This window comes from Choristoneura fumiferana, chromosome 8 (assembly GCF_025370935.1).
Source record: "Choristoneura fumiferana chromosome 8, NRCan_CFum_1, whole genome shotgun sequence".
NCBI classification, from domain to species: Eukaryota; Metazoa; Arthropoda; class Insecta; order Lepidoptera; family Tortricidae; genus Choristoneura; species Choristoneura fumiferana.
This window is the reverse complement of record NC_133479.1, coordinates 18544809-18566350: the sequence shown is the minus strand read 5'-3', so window position 1 is coordinate 18566350 and position 21542 is coordinate 18544809. Positions and strand designations below refer to the sequence as shown.

Below are 21542 nucleotides of genomic sequence, written 5' to 3'. Positions count from 1 at the left end.
ATAAAACAAGTTGTTACTGCCGAGATTGATAGTAACTTTGAGAAAATCCAAAATTTTGAATTTCCTTTTAGTGCCTGTTGCCAGAAAACATCGAGGCGGCTAAAACAATATTATTTTACGTCAAGCCCCAGACATAGTTACAAGAATTTGGCTGCTTGAAAAATTACAACACAGAGCCGTACAGATCTAGAAGTCATTAGTAAAATCGATATCGGCACTTTAATCAGAACCAAAAGTTCTCACTGTCGGCTTTTAAAAAAAAGAAGCATAGCCCAAGGCGCTAACAATTATATCAGTAGCTGCTACCTCATATTATTATACGAACACTTAGATCACAATCGGATCGAGATACAAATGATAAATTATACCTCACGATCTATAGATCCTAAGAATTTGGATGAGACAGGCCCCATTTTTAACTTGATGGTAATTGTCTGCGGTGTTAATCATTTCTATGATGATGGGTTATTATTTTTTTGTCCTAGTTAAGGGAGAAATTGGTTGTAGATTGAAAGGGAAAGGATTAATATAACTGTTGATTGTTAGTTGATTCGCATTACATTCAATGAAAAAAACTATGATGTTTTAAACTTTAGCAACGAATGGCTAAAATCACCTTTAAATATTGGCCACATTATAGCTACTATATATGGTCAAGAGTGCACTGAAATTAAGGTAAGAATGAAGTAATTTAATTACTGGCGTTAATAACGGGATGATAAAGTTTAGGAACGCTAAAGTTGCTGCTCAAAATGCACCGTAAAAATAAGCCACAGATGCCTAGAAGTTACTGTAGCCTCTGGAGCAAAGGATCGTGGATTCAAACCCTGTCTTACCTGCCTCACCTCTGACTTATTCTAAATTCAACAAAATTACATTGGAAAAGCTTGATGGTGTAGAAAAACATAGTGAAAATCTGCGCATACCTGCAAAACAATTTGATGGTGTATGTGAAGTTCCCAATCCGCTCCGGGCTCACTTGCCTACAGCTCATGTCCTCTCGATCTGAGAGGAGGCCTGTGCCCAGCAGGCCAAAGATCATGATGATAAGAAAAAAATCTCACCCACCACAGACCGCGCGGTAGCATGAAAAAGTTCTTTAATTACAACACTCGTATTTCTTTCACACTCCATTATTTAAGTCAGATCGGCAGCAGTAATTCGATGTAATGATAAATATCCAATTACCGATAAGTTACGCTCGACTTTCAATAGACTGACTGACAAGCCGAAAAATTATAATAAATGTTTTATATTTTATAATGGTGGAAACAATTACTTGTTTTCGGGGATCGGGTTAAGTTAGAAGCAATCAACGAGAGCGCATTTAAATATCTTACTTGTCTTCTTCTAATAAAGAGAAGAAGGAATATAAAAAAAACTTCTAAAAAATGTTACACCTATTGGTCAAACAGGACCCTAGAATAAACTGAAAACTGCTAAAACACTTTATTTTAACATTAAGTGCAATGCATTATGGTCTCAAAAGACCCAAAAATTTCATATCCGCGTCTACAAGTTTCCAAGCTATAATCGGTTTATCGCCTCTTTAAATTTTAGGGACAGATTTTAAAGTACAAAGCTAAAGAATTAAACGAATTTCTAGTTAATTATCTCTCCTGCCGAGATCGGACTCTCATATTAAATATGAAAATAACGACCAAAGGAAAAATATATTGTGGTAAATCCCAAGCAAGCAATTCATAATATCCATATAACCCATACAAACATATTTCCTGGTTCGTAAACGCAATTGCATATTTTCAATAGTATATATCATCCCGCTATAACTTAAAACTTGTGCCATAAAAAACGTTCTTTTCACCTGTACGTATGATTGATTTTGGATTCGAGACGAATCGTAAAGTGATATTTGACGGCGCACATTAATTATGTCCAGAAGCTTTATTGCAAACGGAAGCCTTTCTTGAACATTACGCGCTGCGACTACGCCACTTGCGCGTTTTCTTTTGCATAAGCGTTTGCGCTGATCATTGCGTGCCCAAGACGCTCCATGCCAGTAATCACTTGCCAAAACACGCAACGAACAGAAAAATCGTTTGCTGCGTCGCCGGAAGCGGTATTGGTGGCCGTGCCGTTATGAAGCTTGTAATATACTGCTAATTCTGCAATTAAAAAGTTAATGAAGCCTTAATTGTTTTTGCACGGCGATAAATGTATATTAGTATTTTGCTGGTGACCGTTGACCTATTTTGTGGGTTCGATTATACCGCTCTGTTTGATTGTTAGGGTTCCGGAGCCAAAATGGCAAAAACGGAACCCTTATAGTTTCGCCATGTCTGTCTGTCCGTCCGCGGCTTTCCTCAGGGACTATCAATTATAGAAAGCTGTAATTTTGCACGGATATATAGGTAAACTTTGCCGACAAAATGGTACAATAAAATTCAAAAAAATTTTTTGTTAGGGTATTGACGTAAAGTGGGGATAATTTTTTTTTCTCATCCAACCCTATAGTGTTGGGTTTTGCTTTTAAAACGATTTTTCGATTCAGTGATTTGTTTCCGAAATATTCAACTTTGAAGTGCAATATTTTTATTAAAATCGAGCGTCCCCCCCCTCTAAAATCTAAACCCGTGGGTGGAAAAATTTGAAAAAATTCAGAATGGTAGTAAGTATATCAAACTTTCAAGGAAAACTATAACGGCTAAGTTTGATTGAGAATTATTAGTAGTTTATGAGTAAATAGCAGCCTAAGGTATAAAATATACCTAAACTTGGAAAATTCCGTATAAAATACGAAATCCTTAGAAAAATATTACTTAATTGTTTCGTGATGGCTACGGAACCCTATTTTGGGCGTGTCCGACATGCTCTTGGCCGGTTTTTAGATGATGAATTGTGTACGTTTCAGTTCGTTAAAAATACAAATGTTTACTTTTTTATTTTTTATTTTTGGTTATATTTTGTCAGAGATTATGTGAGTTAGAGAGCTAATAAATGGAATTCATTAATTTGATAAGTTACTTATCTTTGGTATATAATACCTATTTATTTTACTTTAAATAACCTAACCTAACTAACAAAAAGTTGGAAAACCCCTGACTTTGTCACTTCAAAGTTCAATATCTAAAAAACGGCTGAACCGATTTTGAATAAACATTTCTTAGAATCATTGCTAGAAAACCTGCTTTCAAATAAAAAAAAACGCATTCAAATCGGTTCACCCGTTTAAGAGCTACGGTGCCACACACCGACAGACACACCACACAGACACACATAGCGGTCATACTTATAACACCCCTCTTTTTGCGTCGGGGGTTAAAAATAATTTACAAAACAAATCCGTAGGTATTTGATGCACAAAAATGCTATATGCATGTTAAGCTTCCACTAAATCAGGCCAGTCAATTATGTACGTACGTACAACAGAACCCTCAACGTGCCAGTACACAATGACATAACTGACATTTGAACGGGTTTTCTAATATTCTAGGTATTCATTCTAAGTAGTAAATTTTACTTGAATCCGCCACGTTAATGTACGAAAACTAAAATTCATTTAGTGGTTAATTTTTTACCAACCGGATAATAGGCAATAAGTACCTAATCTACTGCTGGCATTTCGAGCTATCTTCAAAAAATACAGACTTATGATTATTATTAGCAATAAATCAAATCAATTTAGTTCCACGGAACTATATCACAAAGCTTTAATTATATACTTGATAAGTGATACATCGTCTGTTACAGAATTTATTAGACCAAAATAAAGGTTACACAATTTACTACTCCAAATAAAATTATTATCGAACAGGTTTATTAATGAAGCAAACGATTCGCTTCTGAATAAAAACACGGAATTAACTCAAGTTCATCGTTATATAATTCATAAACTGACACCGATATTATTCACTGATATAAATAAACATAACTTTTATGTAATCATGAAATCTATAACGGGTAACCCAATTAAAAACCTACGCACATACGACCGTTTTCTTATCTGTATTAGAGTATCGTGTGTTAATGCGAAACGTAGTTCCACACTACGAATAATCAAAGGTAAGTCAGGAATATAGTGGTATAGAGAGCAACACTATCAGTTATAAATTCAAAATTAACAGTCGAGATAAAACATTAGAAATTAATACAGCTTATTTTGTGTTTATAGAAATAGATAGTGAATCCTTTAAATACAGCATTGCTTATTGGATATCGGAGACACAAGAGTCTTGTCATATGAGATGTGTTACAAATGTTTTGGTAATATTATTTATTAATTTAAAGGCACGTACCCACCGGTATTATTGCACTACCCGGTATTCGAACTCAGAACCTAAAACTTCATAGTTAGGGCCATTTAACCGCTGAGCTATCCGATCAGAATTTTAATGGACTTAAACTACAGTTGTCTCGGTTCTTCATCTGTCATTTATCGCTGCCCGCGTTTCTCCTGCACTCTGACCTACGCCTTTTCGAGTTGAGAAACGTTAAGATAACACCTTACTTATGGCAACATTTCGAATGGTGTTTTCAGTTTAAACATCGCTGACGGACTTTTGTGTAGATCTTAATCGGTGGAGTTTTGTTTAAAATTCGTTTTTAAATTTGATAAAGTGCATTTGACACCTGTGAGAATTTGTGTTGAATTTGTAATATGAGTAATGTAAATGGAGGTGTTATAGAAGATAGGTATAACAACATTTGATAGATATAATTCGATTTATTCCAGAAGAAAACTTTAACATTTGTTTTATAAAATGAACCTAACCTATCGCAATGCTTATCAAACAAGATTAATAACAATTCTCCTTCTTCTCTTTTAAAATATGGCTTTTCTGTCCTAATTAATAGGACAATTTCGCCAGTGACAAAGTAAACTCTCTTTGAGAGGGACGTTGTACGGTGATTGTAGCTTTTGCAACTTGATTGTAAAATTCCAGAAACCTAGTGGAGACAACTTGCGCATTAAAAAATATAGAATTTTGTGATCACTGTTCACTGTTAAGGTTAATCGCCGCATAAAACACTATCACGATTATACTTTAACTAGCCAAAGAAACAGAAATAGCAAAATTAGATATTGTCTCCATCCGCCATGTTCGAATGCTACAAATCGAATCATAACAATTCTTACTGTAAAGTGCACTTCTTAAATAACGAAGTATAATTATCAAATGTAGCATTCTATCTAATTGTTGTTACATCTTTCAGGCCGCACACCTTAGTATATAATTATAGTTTTCATTTGTTTTTCAGCTAGTTTTTTTTAAGAAACGGTAACTGTACAATACACAGATATTTACAACTTTTGTTTGGTATTTCTAAGGGCTTGTTTAAAAAAATACCATTACTATATTAACAGAACAATAATAGTGGATAAAGTACTGTTTTTTTCACTTTAATTAAAAAGGGAAGTTCCAAATATTGTTTCCTTTTTCTTGTACAATTTTGGCGAAAAATAAAACGACGTTGAAGTGAATTTTCAATTTGGATTTATTATTAAGTTCACATAGTCTTGGAGACGGTTGTTCAATTTCCTACCAAAGAGTATTGTTCCTGAAACGTTGTTAATAATTAGATATCTTAAAAACTTCTTGATCTTCAACCCTATTTGTTGTATTTTCTTACGATTTGCCCGATGTTGACTAAACAAAATCAAATAATTGTATGTTTTTCATGAAACAATTTAACCACACCCGATTTAAAGCCTTTATAATATCATAAAAACTTAACGCACCATCATCACCTAACATTTTTATAACTAATCGATAGCCGTCAACATTAATTAATGACAATAACAAACGCGGACGGCAGCCATAATTCAAAAAGTACTTTGAATGTCAACGACCGACTCCAATTGATCAAAATAAAACTATTAAAGCGTTCTATACAGCTACACTTTCCTCGGTGATAAGGCTATAAATTTATCACCTTGCATAGAAGGCTCTAAATCTCCTCGATATATAAAAAATACAATACGGCACCGACAGTGTCTGATGACCCTAACAATAAAAAATGGCCACCATAAGCCCTGGTTACGAAAGCTAGTGACGCTCAAGTTATAACCGAGAAGCGATCAAAACAAAGAATTGTTAATAAACTATTGGGTACTTTTCTCACCCCCGGCCGGGACCTAAAGGACTTTACGGTCGCGTGGGGCGAACAAAGTTATTGCTTATAGTCGATTGATATACCTCCGCTAGGTAACACATGATTCAATAAATAAAATAATTTTTAATCGAAAACTGTCAAAAAATAATTTTATAAATGTCTTAGTACAGTTTTTAGGTCCTAAACCCGCCCAGGTATCCATATTATCATCATATTTTGGCAATCAGATACTTCTAAATAATACCTAATTTATATTTGCATATTATGTATTTATGTTTTTGAATAGATATCATTTAATAATATTGTAAATCTGTTTAAAAAAAAACCTTGTTGAGTTTCTTGCCGGATTCTTCTCAACAGAGGCTTTTCTGAACCGGTGGTAGATTTTTTTTGACATTCATAAGTGCTTGTTATAGCCTAAATTGAATAAAGATATTTTAACTTTGACTTTGATTCAGCAGAAGTTCTTGGTCTAGTTCTACGTAATTTTATATTTTTTTATGATCAAAAATTTACAAGTTATATCTTCATGAGTAAGAACTTAAAATATTTAAAATAATAACCATAATTACGAAACGGCGACTCTCGTCTTGATTTAATACAGGAAATCTATTACAAAAAGTGATAATCTACAAAAATAACGGAATAGACCATTTCAAAGTCTGTCTGAACCCTTTGAAGATACAGTTAATGCATACATCCAAATAATTAGTAAATAATCCATTGCCCATAGCCCATAATACATGAAAATCGAATAGAACAAAAAACTAAAATGAAATATATCTTTGTTAACAACTCCAAGGGAGCGATTCTATTTCAAGAGCCAATAATATTTTTTATCACATACGAGATCGATAAAAATGGTAATTTCGCTCGTTTCCTTTGCCTTAAACTCGTGCTCAACTGGTATTTTATCGGCCCGTGCCCGACAGAGATAAAACGTGAATAAACATAAGAGAGAAAGGTATAAAGGAGCTGAATTAATTAACAGAAATTTGATGTTGCGCGAATGGACCAATGACATACGGCGCATTCTTTGTGAATGGCCGTATGCTAAATAGGACCGGCCATTCATGTTTTTTTTTAGCTTTTGTTTACTTTGTAGTGTTTGTTTGTTTAGGTCAAATTTACAAGTTGGATTTCACTATTGGATTGGCTTTAATTTTTTATCGACAAAAACTTTTTTTTTTAGCTCCTTAAAGTGTCCCTCTGATGGTCTCGCCTTTTTTCCAAAGATAATGAAGCAAGAAAAAGATTGAATTAAAATATTTTCTATTTTTAAAATTTATTTATTCAATGTTGCTGGCACAGTCGTATTTGTCTTGTTTTTTTTAGAGATTTAAAAGTTTTTGTTTTAAATTTGAGTAAATAATTATACAAAACACATCGTCTGAAACAGTAGCCACGCCCGTTTTGTACGTCGTTAAAATGTGTTAACCAAAAACTTACAAAAGCACATTCAATGAACTTTATAATTAAAACCATCCCAACACAATTACACATGTCAAGTAACATGACGCAGTCCCGCCCACTCGAAACCTACTATTTCGCGCTATCGACGCCGCGAAAAGTAAATTCCCTGTCTATTGCACCGTGCCCACGTTAACCGCTTAGCAATTAATTGACGAACCGCGCAATGTAATAGAAAATTAAGAAACCGCTCGACGGTCGCGTGTGGTCGTGGTCAGCTCGTCATTGTCGCATCGGAGCGCGCGCGCATATTAAATTTACGGCTGTTTACGTCGCTTGACATGCCGTAAAACCAACGGGGCCATGATTACGGCCCAAATTGATTTCAGAGACGAACAGATTATCAAAATTTATAGTGTGTGGACTAAAATGCTGGCGATCAACAAATACAACAAAATCAGTTTTACATACGACTCAAAATTCATTCATGCCTATGACGCCGTATATTTTTAACCAATCTGTAGAATCTTTTACAACTACTTTTTTTTCATTTACATGGATATTCAAACAAAGTAACCGAACCATCTTCCAAAATAATCTACCTCTTTAGTAATTTTGACGGAGTTTTACCTACGCAATGATCACGGCAATATTCAATGTGGATTATTTATGATAAATCCCTGTCCTTGTCTCATAAAAAATATACAAATACAAAATCATTTATTTGTTTAACACAGATACATTACAGTACAGAGTACATGGGGTGTTAAAAAAAGAGTTGTTGCTCTATAAATTGCGCAGCAAGGCATACAAATTGTAGACTTAGTCAATGAAGCTCCCATAAACATGGCAACCTTGCATTAACTAATTAATGATATATTTTATTAATAATAATGATATAATAATTTAAAAAATCTTTTATTGTGTAGTAATTAAGCTTTTTCAACCAGATAGCTGTACAATTTACTCTCCAATCATTAAAATTATCTATTGTTTAATTCGGTACTTTATTATATTATAGATTCTGGGGGTCATTTCGAGTATATTTTTGCTAAATAATGCGGTATGAGTAGGTAGCGCGCTAATAATATATGTCTTAAAAAAACAATAGATTCAAACAAAAACTATTTAGTTTCCCATAGCGATGTTTGAAACTGAATTTGATAATCTAATGATTTGTATTTGTTAACGTCTTTATTTCCGACCGCAAAGTTTTATCTAAATTTCAAACAATTTACTGTATAAACCACAAAATACAGAGAAATCTCAAATTGTATGTAGATGACATCATAAGTTCTTAGTATCGTGACATGTGAAATGAGGAAAAATTACGTTGAATTCGTCATTCAAATTTAGAATTTGGAGCAAAAATATGCTACGTGTGAGTGAATAAGCTAAATGCCATTGGTCAATATTGAGTCATTTATGGCAATTCTTGTCTGGTCGGTACGCAAATGGTAAAGCTAATAAAAATGGAGAACCATGCGTCACAGTGTTAAGAGTATCATTATTAGCTGTGTGCCCAATCGCTTTCATTATGAGAGGAGGCTTTCATTGTATACAATCTCTTGCATTTTGTCATATACCTCCAATCTGCTCTATCATTACAATCTTCGGTCAATATACATTCTACTGTAGGTTTTGGGCTTTTCTGTTGGACAGAAAAGGCTTGAGCTGTAGTTCCCACGCAGGCCCAGTGCGAATCGGGAACTTAACGCACAACATTGAATTGCTCCACTTGCTTCCGAAAAACTTAAAATACGAGCACGGATTTGAAATCACAATAGCTTTAATTTTATTGAAATAATGACAAAAGAAGTAGAAAAATATTTTTAGCGTAGTTATTTTTTTTTTTAGTTTTCCTAAAGAATTTATCTCAGTTTTGGGTAATGTTTGTTTTGTTTAGAGCCAAATTAAATATTTTTCTTCATTGTTTCTGTTTTAACATAGTTGCCATTTGCCGAAAAGCATTGTTTCTTGCAAACCGTATTTTTTACCCCACGCGACAGGCCATGCCTAGTGTGGGGTCATCACAAATGTAATCTGCGTCTTTAATATTTTCGGAAATAAACTAGTTGTATTTGTTGTAGCTCTGCTTTTAGTTGTAGTTACTCTGTTTGAGAGGCGATAGGTCACCTCCAGGACACCACGGCTCTACTCCACTCCAGTTGAAGTTACTACAACTTTCATTACACATTGCATAAGCATCCAAAGCCAAAGAAATCACTGGATTTTGAGAAAATCCACAAAACTCTTTCTAATTATGCTCCACAAACAATGCTTAATTATGAATTCTTAACGGAATCAGAAAACTAGAGAGCAAAGTCAGACACATCCGTTTGATGAGCCAACACTGTTGACAAATACATATTTACATTATACATGCGTCTGTGGGTTACGGAAGATTGTCTTGTGATACATTTTTGAATTTTAATATTTATCAGTTAGCTAAAGTTTAGTTGTTTTTCCTCAGTGATTAAGTAGGTTTGGACTATTAAAACGATCTCATACTGTTCATGTATCTTTAATTTTATGACGATAGTTTTGTTTTTAATCATAGACCAATTTTTACCATCATCATCATCTCAGCCGTAGGACGTCCACTGTTAGACATAGGCCTCCCCCATAGATCTCCAGTCGCTTTGGTTGGCAGCGGCTGGCATCCGCCATGAACCCGCGGCTTTAACCAGGTCATCCGTCCATCTCGTTGGTGGACGTCCTACGCTGCGCTTGCCGATCCGCGGTCTCCATTCGAGAACTTTTCTGCCACTTTTTACAAAGTTGCAATTGATATTAAGGTTTTTTAGGTATTTTCTTTTGATATTTTTTGTAAAGTAAGTTTACATTTTAAAAAACCCAAAAATCGTAGATCAGAATAGAAATAGGTACTTAAGTACTTTGTTTTCCGTCGAATTATTATACTAAAAACAAACTTATTGTTGTTGTTTTTTACATTAATACGATGCTCAACTGGCAAATGGCTGGTATTTTAGGTATGAGAGAAACGTGCCAAGACTAGTCTAAAGCATACAAAATAAATGTCCTTATACCAACCGATCAACCAGGTATCTAAAAGCCTCAACACAATACAATTTAAAATAACCTCTGCGAGATAAATAAGAATAATATGGGTCAGAACGATCAGGAGAATGATGCACCGCTACCAGTACCGGCACGGAGCGCCTCGGGCACCTGCGATTACGGGCGCCCTGGGTGACAAGCGGAGCTGATAGCGGAGGGGGCAACGTTGCGAATAAAGGGAGCAGCGGAGAAAAGGTTAAATACCATCACGGTTAGGCTGCAATGGCAAAAAAAACAACGATTTAAGCATTAGTGAACTGACTATGTTTACTCAAATAGTTCGGATGCATTAAGATTCTGTATCTGTGTTTTTTTTTAAAGATCTGTAACGTCCAAATAAAAAAAAAAAACGATTAAATGAAAATAATATCTTTCAAAAGACACATCTTGCTACACAATTTATCAATGAATCTGTTATTGCTAGACTGTTAGGCAAATAGTTTTCTTTACTCAAGTTTATATCTACCTACTCAACGCACAAAGTGAGTAAAACCATAAAATTTATATAAATTGTTAACAACTCTGACACTAGCCATGTAAACTGAACTAAATCAGCATTCTCATTTTTTTTAATCGAAACTGATCGGCGATTGACCTTTTTTTCACCTGATGGTAAATGCAGATTAGGCCGAAGACGCAGCTCACTGATTCAAAAACCGCTTATAGATTTTATGTATCCTACCCAATAATATTTAAGCGTTCGCTCTCCGCTTCCCTCATCACCGTGTGCGCAGCATTACAACCGATAGATATAGCGTGAGAACGTCAAGTGACCGTGGCACTTGCCAGCCCATTATGCTGCACTATTGTTTGTTCTGTGTACATTCAACTTATCTGCGCTCGAAAATATTTGTACACTACTTGACAGAACATTATTGGAATCGGTATTCTTTTCTTACCGCCATTCCTGTATGTCAGTGCAGTGCAGACAATCTATAAATAAATAAATAAATATCACGGGACAACTCACACTAATTTACCTAGTCCCAAAGTAAGCTTAGCAAAGCTTGTGTTATGGGTACTAAGCAACGGATAAATATAATTATATAGATAGATACATACTTAAATACATATTAAACACCCAAGACCCGAGAACAAACATTTGTATTTTTCATACAAATATCTGCCCCGACACGGGAATCGAACCCGGGACCTCAAGCTTCGTAGTCAGGTCCTCTAACCACTAGGCCATCTGGTCGTCTATGAAAACAGTTTGGCAGGGCTATGTACAAAAAGCTCTGTGAAAGAATTCCAAATAAATTTATTTTTCATTTCATTCCTTGAAGTTAGAGTTGATGGGATTTCTCGCTCCTACATCAAGATTATGTCAATTATAAAATAATAGATAGAGGTAGAGGTAGATTTTTTTTGACAATCATAAGTGCTTGTTGTAGCCTAAATCGAATAAAGATATTTTGACTTTGACTTCGACTTTGAATACCCCATTTTGAATTAAGGTAAAAGGAACGTGTTGAGCTAAAATATATTATTTGTATTTAAAAGTATGAAGCATGCATCCAGACCGATAGTCACGAATCGTTACCGAATGGGTTCCGAAGGATGGTCAAAGGCGCAGAGGCAGACCCAAGAGGAGATGGCGGGACGACCTGAGCGCTTCTCAGCTCAATTGGCAGGTGCATGCTCATGATAGGGAAGAGTGGCGAAAGAAAGGGGAGGCCTTTGCCCAGCAGTGGGACATATTACAGGCTACATAAAAAAAAGTAGGAGACTGTGCCCACTATCATGTTTCCTAACCAACCGTTGCGCTCGCGTGCCATGCACGGAGTGTCAAAAACTGCCGATACGCTTCTTATGGGTATGACACGCCGCTGACATGTTGTAGTCCGTGTCGCGTTACATCCCGTGCCCTATACTATTACAGTCATAGTATGATACGATATAGTGGGTAGAGACCTTTAGACTTCACTCAATTACTAGATCTAAATTAAAATAGTTGATTATTTCGGATTTATATAATCTTGATCTAAGAATAGTTCTGATTAAATTTCGGATTTATATAATCTTGATCTAAGAGTGCGGTTTGTGTATTGTGTCTATTCGATTTTCATTGTTTTTCTCTTTGTCTCATCTTATCTCTCTTTCTCTCCCTTGCATTAAAATTATGGGCATTTAAAAGAACGAGTAAAATTATACTTGACAATGTTTTTGCGATTGTTGACAATCGTTACTTTTTTTTATAAAGTATGTAATTTTTATTATAAGTTAGGATCTATTGACGTGGACTATACAAGTTGTTTGTCCTGATTTATAGTCATGAGTCACTGATCAAATCGAATTCATGGTGATGATGTAATTGTAGAACATACGGTTCGTACACAAGGTGTATTAAAATTGAATAAATATATGTATACTCTTTATTGTACAAAATAAAAGAAACAAAACACAATTGACAAACTTTGAGATACAATACAATACAATACAATACAAATATTCTTTATTGATCACCAAAAGCAGTACAGAGACATTACAAAAATAAAAATTCAGGTAGAAAATAGGCGGAGATACTTGTACAAAGGCGGACATATCCCTTTAAGAGATCTCTACCAGTGAACCTTTGATTATTTTGGAATATTTTAAATAATTTATTGAATCAGGCGTTACTTTGCGGAGGTCCTTATTCCTTGTTAGCTACGTCTGTGAAAAAAATGTGTGTTTATGCATCTCTTCCATCTCCACACTGTGAGTGGTGGTGATAGTTGGGTTTCTGCGATTTGTGTATGTGGAGGTGGAGGAGCTGCATGAACACACATTTATTACATTGACATAGCTATCGTAAGGTCGCGGGTGAGCAAAGTACTTAATTGATTTTAGTTTACTGGTAAAAAATATTAGATTGAGTTAGCTAGCCTAGCTAGAGGTACAGTCAAGCACAAAAACATAATCTATCTATATATATATCTGTGTAAACGAGCAATTCTTGTGTATGTGTAGATATATTTCGGGGATCTCGGAAACAGCTCCAACAATTTCGATGAAATTTGTTACCTATTTGGGGGTTTGTGGGGATGACGAATCGATCTGGCTTTGTCTTATCTGTGGAAAAACGCTTATTATCGAGTTTTAGTCCGAGCAAAGCTCGGTCATCCAGGTACTAATATATTTTTTCGAACCACTTAAAAATATTGTACCACTGATTACGCCGGGACTAAGAGTTTGTGGTACATATTTTTGATGGGTTAGATAAATCCATATTTTTGCACTCGACTGTACGTAAAAGGAGTTTTTTTATTGCCTTTAAGATCAAATCCACACTAAAATGAGAAACTCGGATGTAAAATATACGTTAAGCCCATAAAGTGATCCAGCAATATACTTCTGGCAATAAAACCATGCAAACCGCAATTAAATTAATGTTATTTTGATCATAAGATAGATTGCAAAAATTTAAGGGTACTAACCAACCGTATAAGTTCGCGAAACAGGTGCGCTGTTTAATGTTTTACGATTAAATTAGATTATACATTAATTCACGTGGCAGATATTTTTAGAGCAAATGTTTTTACGGCCACGAAAGCGAATTGAAAACCACTGTTGAGTATAATCGTGCAAAGAAACATTCAAAATCTGGATAGATATGATACGGATTGATATACCTAGTACAACTCATCTAGTAAAATATTATAACGAGATATAGCAGCAAATCTGAGGAATACTACAGGAGACTACTAAACTTTAATATTCATATACAGTAAACCATTAAGATGTTTAAAAATGCACAATATTTACTAATTTATTTGTTTTATTTCATGTGGGTACTAAAATATTGTAAAATTGTGCACTGGACACGCAATAGCTTAATGCTTATAATTCATTGCATGAACCTAATAGTTGTAAGATTCTTGCAATTTTTTTTTAATTTTCTCAGCTTTGCCGCTACATTTCGTTATAAATGTTATAATATTTGACTTAATTAGTTGTAAAATATGTATGTTGTTGTAGATAGATTTAGAATAATTCGAGGCACGATTAAATGCAATTATGTTTATTGTCAGAAAAATCTCCCTCGCCATGAAATGTGTAATAAAAATGTCATAGTAAAATGTTAAAAATTATCGATTTACGACACATATTTTTTATTCCTACCGACTCAACTCGAAAATGCACGTATCAGACAGACTCGATTCTCTCGAGTCCTCGTGAGCGTCTATAGTTGGTGTGGACCCGTCTGGCATAAGGCACAAGTTGCCCAAGGGGTCACCGGAGGTCATGTCGCAACGGCGAGTATTGTCGGAGGATTTAACGTTAGGTTTTTGTGCATACTCGTTACATATGCAATAGTGGGTGCGAGAGAACTAGGCGGAGATGACACTTGGTTTTTTTTGTATATTGCGCTGCCATTTTGAAAAAGTGAAAAAATTTAAATTGAAAAATTAACTACTACCTTTCCTTTTCTTTCTTTTTCTTTTAATCAAAATTCTTGGCAACTACATGTGCGTTTTAGTGTACAAATGGATAAAACGTAGTTATCATTTTACTGCATGTTATTGTGTTAATACTTAATTTTAAATGATTGAGTCAAGCGTTACCGATCTTTAATGCAACTTTTAACTTGATGCTCCGCAACTACAAATAACCGCGACCACACCACAAGCGCTGGTTGCGGAGTATAATATTAAACATGAGATGATCGTATGTCATATATAATTATTTTTCAAACTTTACTAATTGAATTCCACTCACTTTTAAATAAGTTAAGGTCAAGATCAACTTTAAGTTAATCTTATCAGTGACTTAAAAGTAACGGATATGTAATTTGGATGACAATACAAGTTTTACAAAATAGCAGAAAAAAATAAATTCTCAAAAATATATTTTGTTATAAGTAGAGAATTGTCATTGTATAAAATTGACAGGGTGTCTGTTGCGGTTCCAAAACCGAAAGGGTATTTCGAGATTTTTCTTTCATTTTGTACATATTTTATTGACCTCTCCACCTATTCCCTGCTCATGGCAATAACATAGAAAGTGAATGTTGACCTCGGGCCCGGTCGACTCTAATACTTTAATTTGTTTGATTCAGCTTTACCTGTCAATCTGTATCTCAAAATACTTTTACTTTAGGTGATAAGATAGTCTAACTAAGCTAAAGTTATCAACAGATCAAACTAAGATCAACATATTATGCGACCTTTGAGTCCATGGTGCCCACTGTATAATAACGTTATTTTTAAAATTTCCATTATACCCATCACTATAACTAAAAGTCCACAAATCAACATACTACGTTGGCAGCTCGGATACAAGTCTTCTCTTTAACACCCTTGCGTCCGTTCAATATTATTATTCAAAAATGGAACTATGCTGCCAGCATCAAATCAACGGACGCAAGAAGTTAGTACAGTACTCTCAATTTTCTTAGAAATGTAATATTTGGCGTGAAGGTATCCCTTATTAGAACTAGCAATAAAAAAGTCTAAAATCCTATTTTCACCAATAAAAAAGGACCTAACAGCGTTAATTTTGCTTAATAAAGGGGCTCTACTAACACTGCATATTCATATCTTGAAATTTATACACATTCGTCGTTATAAGTTGTTGGTTTTTCATTAATAAAAAAAGTAAAGTTGAACAGTTCTTTCGTTTGAAAGCCGATATGTTATTTGTTTACATGTCGCAGCATCACAAAAAGGCGTGTCACACATTTTTACTCTCACACTTTTTTCTCAATTTCACCAACCGATACTGGCATAAAGTTTAAAACTTAAGGTCTTCCTGTTTGGACTGTCCAAAAAGCCATGTTTAATAACAAAAGCTATAGTATATCATGAGCCGTGGGAACTGGGGCTACGCCTACACGAGATTCTTTAAGCATTTGTCATATTGTGCTGTAAAAATCAGTGAAATTTAAGTTAAGGTTAATGACCTCGGCAAACGACTCTATGATCTGTCGCCTCGCATCATTGAAACCTAAATATACTAAGTAGTCCATACTTTTTTAGTTTTATTTACTTAGGTACGCTCATTATATTATTATGTATTTATACATGTAATAAAACAAATTTATTGTTAAGTCTTGGGAACAATATACAAACAAGTGACAATTAATTAAAAAAACAAAACAATATCCGCAACAGGCTTCGTCAACAAAACAAATTGTAGATCATAAAACAAAACACAACCATTCAACACAAATCATATTATATTATTATCAAATATCATTTACGCAACAGTTTAACATCGATAAATCAATCGATTACTCAATTTTGTAACTTAACTGCATTTTGCACTTTAAACTTGACTTCTGCGGGCCACTAACGCTTAAAGGACATTTAAACACAATATGACGGATGTAATTATAAATGCTACTTATAATTTAGTCAGTTTTACATTCGGTTCTTTATCACATTGCCATTTACCTTTGCTAATACACCTTTCTTTCTATGACAGGTTTACACAATAAGAATAAACTCAATGAGAGAAATGAATTAAAAAGTTATAAAAAAATAATGAATGCCGCAATGTAAGCATGTTGCTACAGTGTACAGTGAACTGTACTAGTGCCCTTTTAACAAGTTCAAAAGTTAATTTCAAATTTAAATTCAGTTGATTTTCCTAGCATTATTTTGACAAACCCCGGCCGAGTCACGTACGGCATTCTGCACAACGAGCGCTCAATTAGAGCGGTATCTATAGCTCGATCCGCGCCCATAAGGAAGAAGGACTTATCTGAAATTTCTAATCGAGTGAGTCACATGTGCTCGTGAAATTATGGTGAGTGGCAAGTTTTAGAGTTACGTGACAAAATTCTCAGCAAATTATTAAATTGTAGCTTCAACATTTACAAAAAAAAACATGCTCTTTATAACATAATACAAGAATTTTTAGTAGTTTTAATTGCTTTTTAATCCAAATGTGATGAATTTCGACAAAATTTGGTCTATTTTATTTCGAAGTATGATTTTAGTTCCTAACTAACTTATTAAGTAATAAAATGAGACTGTGACGCAACATTCACAGATGTTTTTTTCTACGATGTCACAATAATGCTCAACAGAACCCTTGCATGATTTCCATAAAATCACTCAAAATAGAGTCTTAGTAAACAGTTTAAATGGCGTTCCACCGACATCATGCGCCCGCGTCGCTTATCGCGTAAAGACCAGTAACAAGTGTGTTATAAATATTATCTTCCGAGGAACGACCGCTATCGTTTCGCCAATTTGCTCTCAATTTGAACATTACCATAAATTGCTTTAGTGCCTCGGGAGGAGTTTTTAGTGGTCCTGTTAGGTTTTTTATTTTTAATTTAATCTGAGTTTGATTAGATACAAGTCAGAATGCAACATTTTTATTAAAGATTTTTAGAATTATTATTAAAAAAATTGCATACTTTGTTTCATGTAGTCCGTAAACTAATTTGAAGTCCGAGGGCGAAGTCAAAGCAATAAAAGCAAATAAATATCGTTTTAATCCCAAATAACGAGACAGCCCATTATTTAGTCTGTAAGTGTACCGACGCGGGCGAAACTGTAGCACAATCACATATTTTACGCTTTTGTACGGGTTTAATTGAGAAAAAGTCTCAGCGGGGTAACATCCGAATTTATTTAAAATTCGCATAAGCGTCCCATTACTTACGTCAAAAGACGTAACCGACCCTGCTCACATCTGTAATATTAAGTGTGAGATACGGCCTTATTCGCGTTGACCCAGATTTTAACGGACCACAGAACTTTTTATGATGACTTTTTGAAAAATGTAATTTTTAATTCCGCGACCAAACGAATTGAATTGGCCCACGGATGATTCTTTTAACTGTATCGATTATAAATTGCTATTTCTTATACGACTCCGGCGGAAGTCCATATATTAAACTTATTAATTTTTTAACGAAATTGGATTCTTAATTTCCATTTATTGAAATTGCATTTTTCTCATTTGTTACAGTCGTTCTTCGGGCGGACTTACAACAACCTGTCTTCGATATCGGAATGCAAGAACAACGGGGAGTGTGTGATAAACAAGAAGAACCGAACTGCCTGCAAGGCGTGCCGACTACGGAAATGCGTGCTCGTAGGAATGTCCAAATCCGGGTCTCGATACGGAAGAAGATCCAACTGGTTCAAAATCCACTGTTTACTGCAGGAGCAGCAGCAACAACACATTCAGCACATGCAAACAAATAAGTCTCCTCCCTCTTTCAACTCCTCGATCAACTCATCGTTCCTTCCCACAAACCTCCTACCTGCGGCCGCTTTAGCGGAATACTACAAGAACTCTGATAAAAGTCCGTTTACAGAAGACGTGACGCGGCAAAGCATATCACCTTCCGACTCTGGAGCGTCATCAGCCGATCCTGAAGATGACAACAGTTCCAGAAGTACTAGTGGCCTTAGCATATTCAGACCAGCTTCGTCTCCATCCAGCGAAAAAGATGTACGACTCCATGCCATTAGAAATCAAACGAAAGACGTCAGAAAACGGAAACCTGCAACATTGCCTTTCGGAACGGCTGCGTCCAGTTTTACCAGAGCTGTGCCTTATTTACAACCAGTACAGAATCTGCGATCAATGCCCACTGGTATACCAACTTGGCAGAATTGTAATGGTGGTGATTTGATTCCTCACTCTCCAGCAGTCGCTGGAGTGGCTATAGAACAAGATCAACCCATAGACTTGTCTATCAAATCGACGGCAGTTCTATATCGCAGTCCAAAGAACGAAGAATTGAGTGACTCAGAACCAGAGCTAAGTATTGATATGAATGAAGAGAGTGGAAAGGACATGATGAAGAATCCGCTGGATTTGTCTCTAGTTTCGAAAAGAAACGAAGAAGTTCCGCTTACTGGTTGATTGAGAATATTTTGTAAGAATTGTGGCCTTAATATACCATTTGCCTTTCGTAGTATTTTGTGAGTGTCATAGATGAAATATCCGTCTTGGTATAAGTTGGTATAAGTAAGTGGTAGACGACAGAAATGTCACTTATCTACTTCCTTCTTAAATTGAAGGGTGCACAAATTAGTGAAAATCAAAATGCAACAAATTATTTAACATAGTGTTTTGAACTTGCTACACATTTTTGAAATTTTGTTGTGTGTCTGAATTTAAATATTTGGACAATTCGTCAAATGGCCATTTAGCACATTTCCTGTATTTTTTAAATGTACTTAAGTTTTTTAGTTAGTTGTCTTATCGTACGAATACTCTGCCATACAGTATTTATTAAGTCTGTACATTCCTTTCCTCTTAAATTACCTGACCCTATACCATAATTAATATTTTATGTCCTTATACGTAATTTAAGATAGTATTTATATATTAAATTAAAGAGGACTAGACACATTTAGAATTCAATATTTTTTAAATAAACTGAGATTCAAATTTTTGAAAATAACTAGTGTTTTTTAATCGAGTCTTAATTTATTTTTAAAAAAGACAGAGCTAAGTTTTCATCCGTTCAAATGACTAAATAATGTCGACCAAGTCAGTGTTTTACCATTTTTAAGATAGTTTTTCGTTAGAAGAAAAACAATTAGGCTGACTGTAACATGAATTTTGTAAGTGAAAATAACCTTTGGTGTTTTAAGCCGTCCAATCGCCTGCTATATACTCGTATCTGTCGCATCGCAGCGGCGCGTTCAAAAATATTTTGTCACACCCTACAGGCCCTAGAAATAGAGTCTAAACTTATGTAAACGTTGTTGTGTCATATATTAGTACGGTGACTGTATAATCGGCAAATGAGTGTAAATGATTTTTTGGTCGAATGTACAAGCTTTTTTTTGCAATTTGTAAAAATTTGTAACGTCCTCAAGCCAGTGTTGTTTTTACCAGTACTTATATTATTATTAGTAAAATAATTTTTGGGATGACGGCCAGTTGAATGCTCAAAATTAAAATGTACAAATAATATAAAATTAAATGAGTCTTGTATTATAGTTGAAATTAGAATAAAAAGATTTTTATAATATTTATTTTATTAGCTTATAGGCCAGTTTGTATTGAGTCATTTTTTAGTTTTAATTTCTTTTTATAATTTATGTAGGTAGGTTAGTTCGTGTTTTTGATACTATTGTTGTTTGTTTCGATTGTTGGAGATTTTTTAATTACTTTTAAACATTCCATTTATGAATTTGCTCATATCGGTTGTTTTTATTATAGAACAGTTCCCAATTTCAATTTACTTTTCTGAGGCTGGTTCTCCTTTATTTCCCTTAAGTATTTACGTAAGGTGCCATGCAAAATTAGTATTAATCTGAAGGTTTAAGAATAGTATATTGTGTCATCGAATAAATGATTGTTTTATTTAATAATAGAACAAAAACGGTTTTGAAAAGTTACCTTTTGACATTGTTTAAAAATCCTAAATAGGCTCAAATATGTGAACAAAAGAAATGAAAAATATGTACTGAATTAAAACACTTGATATTTCCGGTAAAGCTAATTGTTACTGTGTGATACGATATTTTTATGTGTTTACATTTTTACTTTTTAATGAATTAATATATTGGAGAAAAATAAATGTGAGTGCCTTTTTAAATTTCGTTGTTTTATTGGTTTGTTGTGTGTTGTGTGTGTATTTTTATGATTAGTTTTTTGGAGTCTTGTTGTATTTTTTATTTCAACTCCAAATTTGTTACTCTTACGGGTACCCCGTGAAACCATATTGAAGATATAAACCGAGACATGGATGCGCAGAAAAACCAGAAAAGGAGACCAGCACTGGGAATCGAACCCAGGTCCTCAGCAATCCATGCTGCGTGCTATAACCCCTACACCACTGTTGCTGCTGCTGCTGCTGCTGTGTATTTTTGTTAGAACCACAAATTTTAACGGTAGTTAGTAAAGGTAATAAACACCCCTTTGATTCTGTGAGGAGGCCTGTCCCCGTAGCAGCTAGTAGGCAAAAGACAACTACAAAATAATGAGCATAATCCTTGAAAAGAAAATTCCAAACCAAAACAATTTTTAATAAAAATTATTGCTATATCACTTCACAGCCACTAAAACCA

The 21542-nt window shown here is 34.5% G+C and overlaps 1 protein-coding gene across 1 annotated transcript in view; it reads left to right on the top strand.

The window, feature by feature from the left end:
• Nucleotides 1-21070, top strand: part of LOC141430066 (uncharacterized) — a 128266-nt gene extending 107196 nt beyond the window's left edge. The window contains exon 3 of the mRNA XM_074090610.1: nucleotides 18475-21070. Coding sequence (XP_073946711.1) covers nucleotides 18475-19380 — 906 coding nt within the window. The 3' untranslated portion in view covers nucleotides 19381-21070. The remainder of the gene's footprint in view (nucleotides 1-18474) is intronic.
• The last annotated feature ends 472 nt before the right edge of the window (nucleotides 21071-21542 follow it).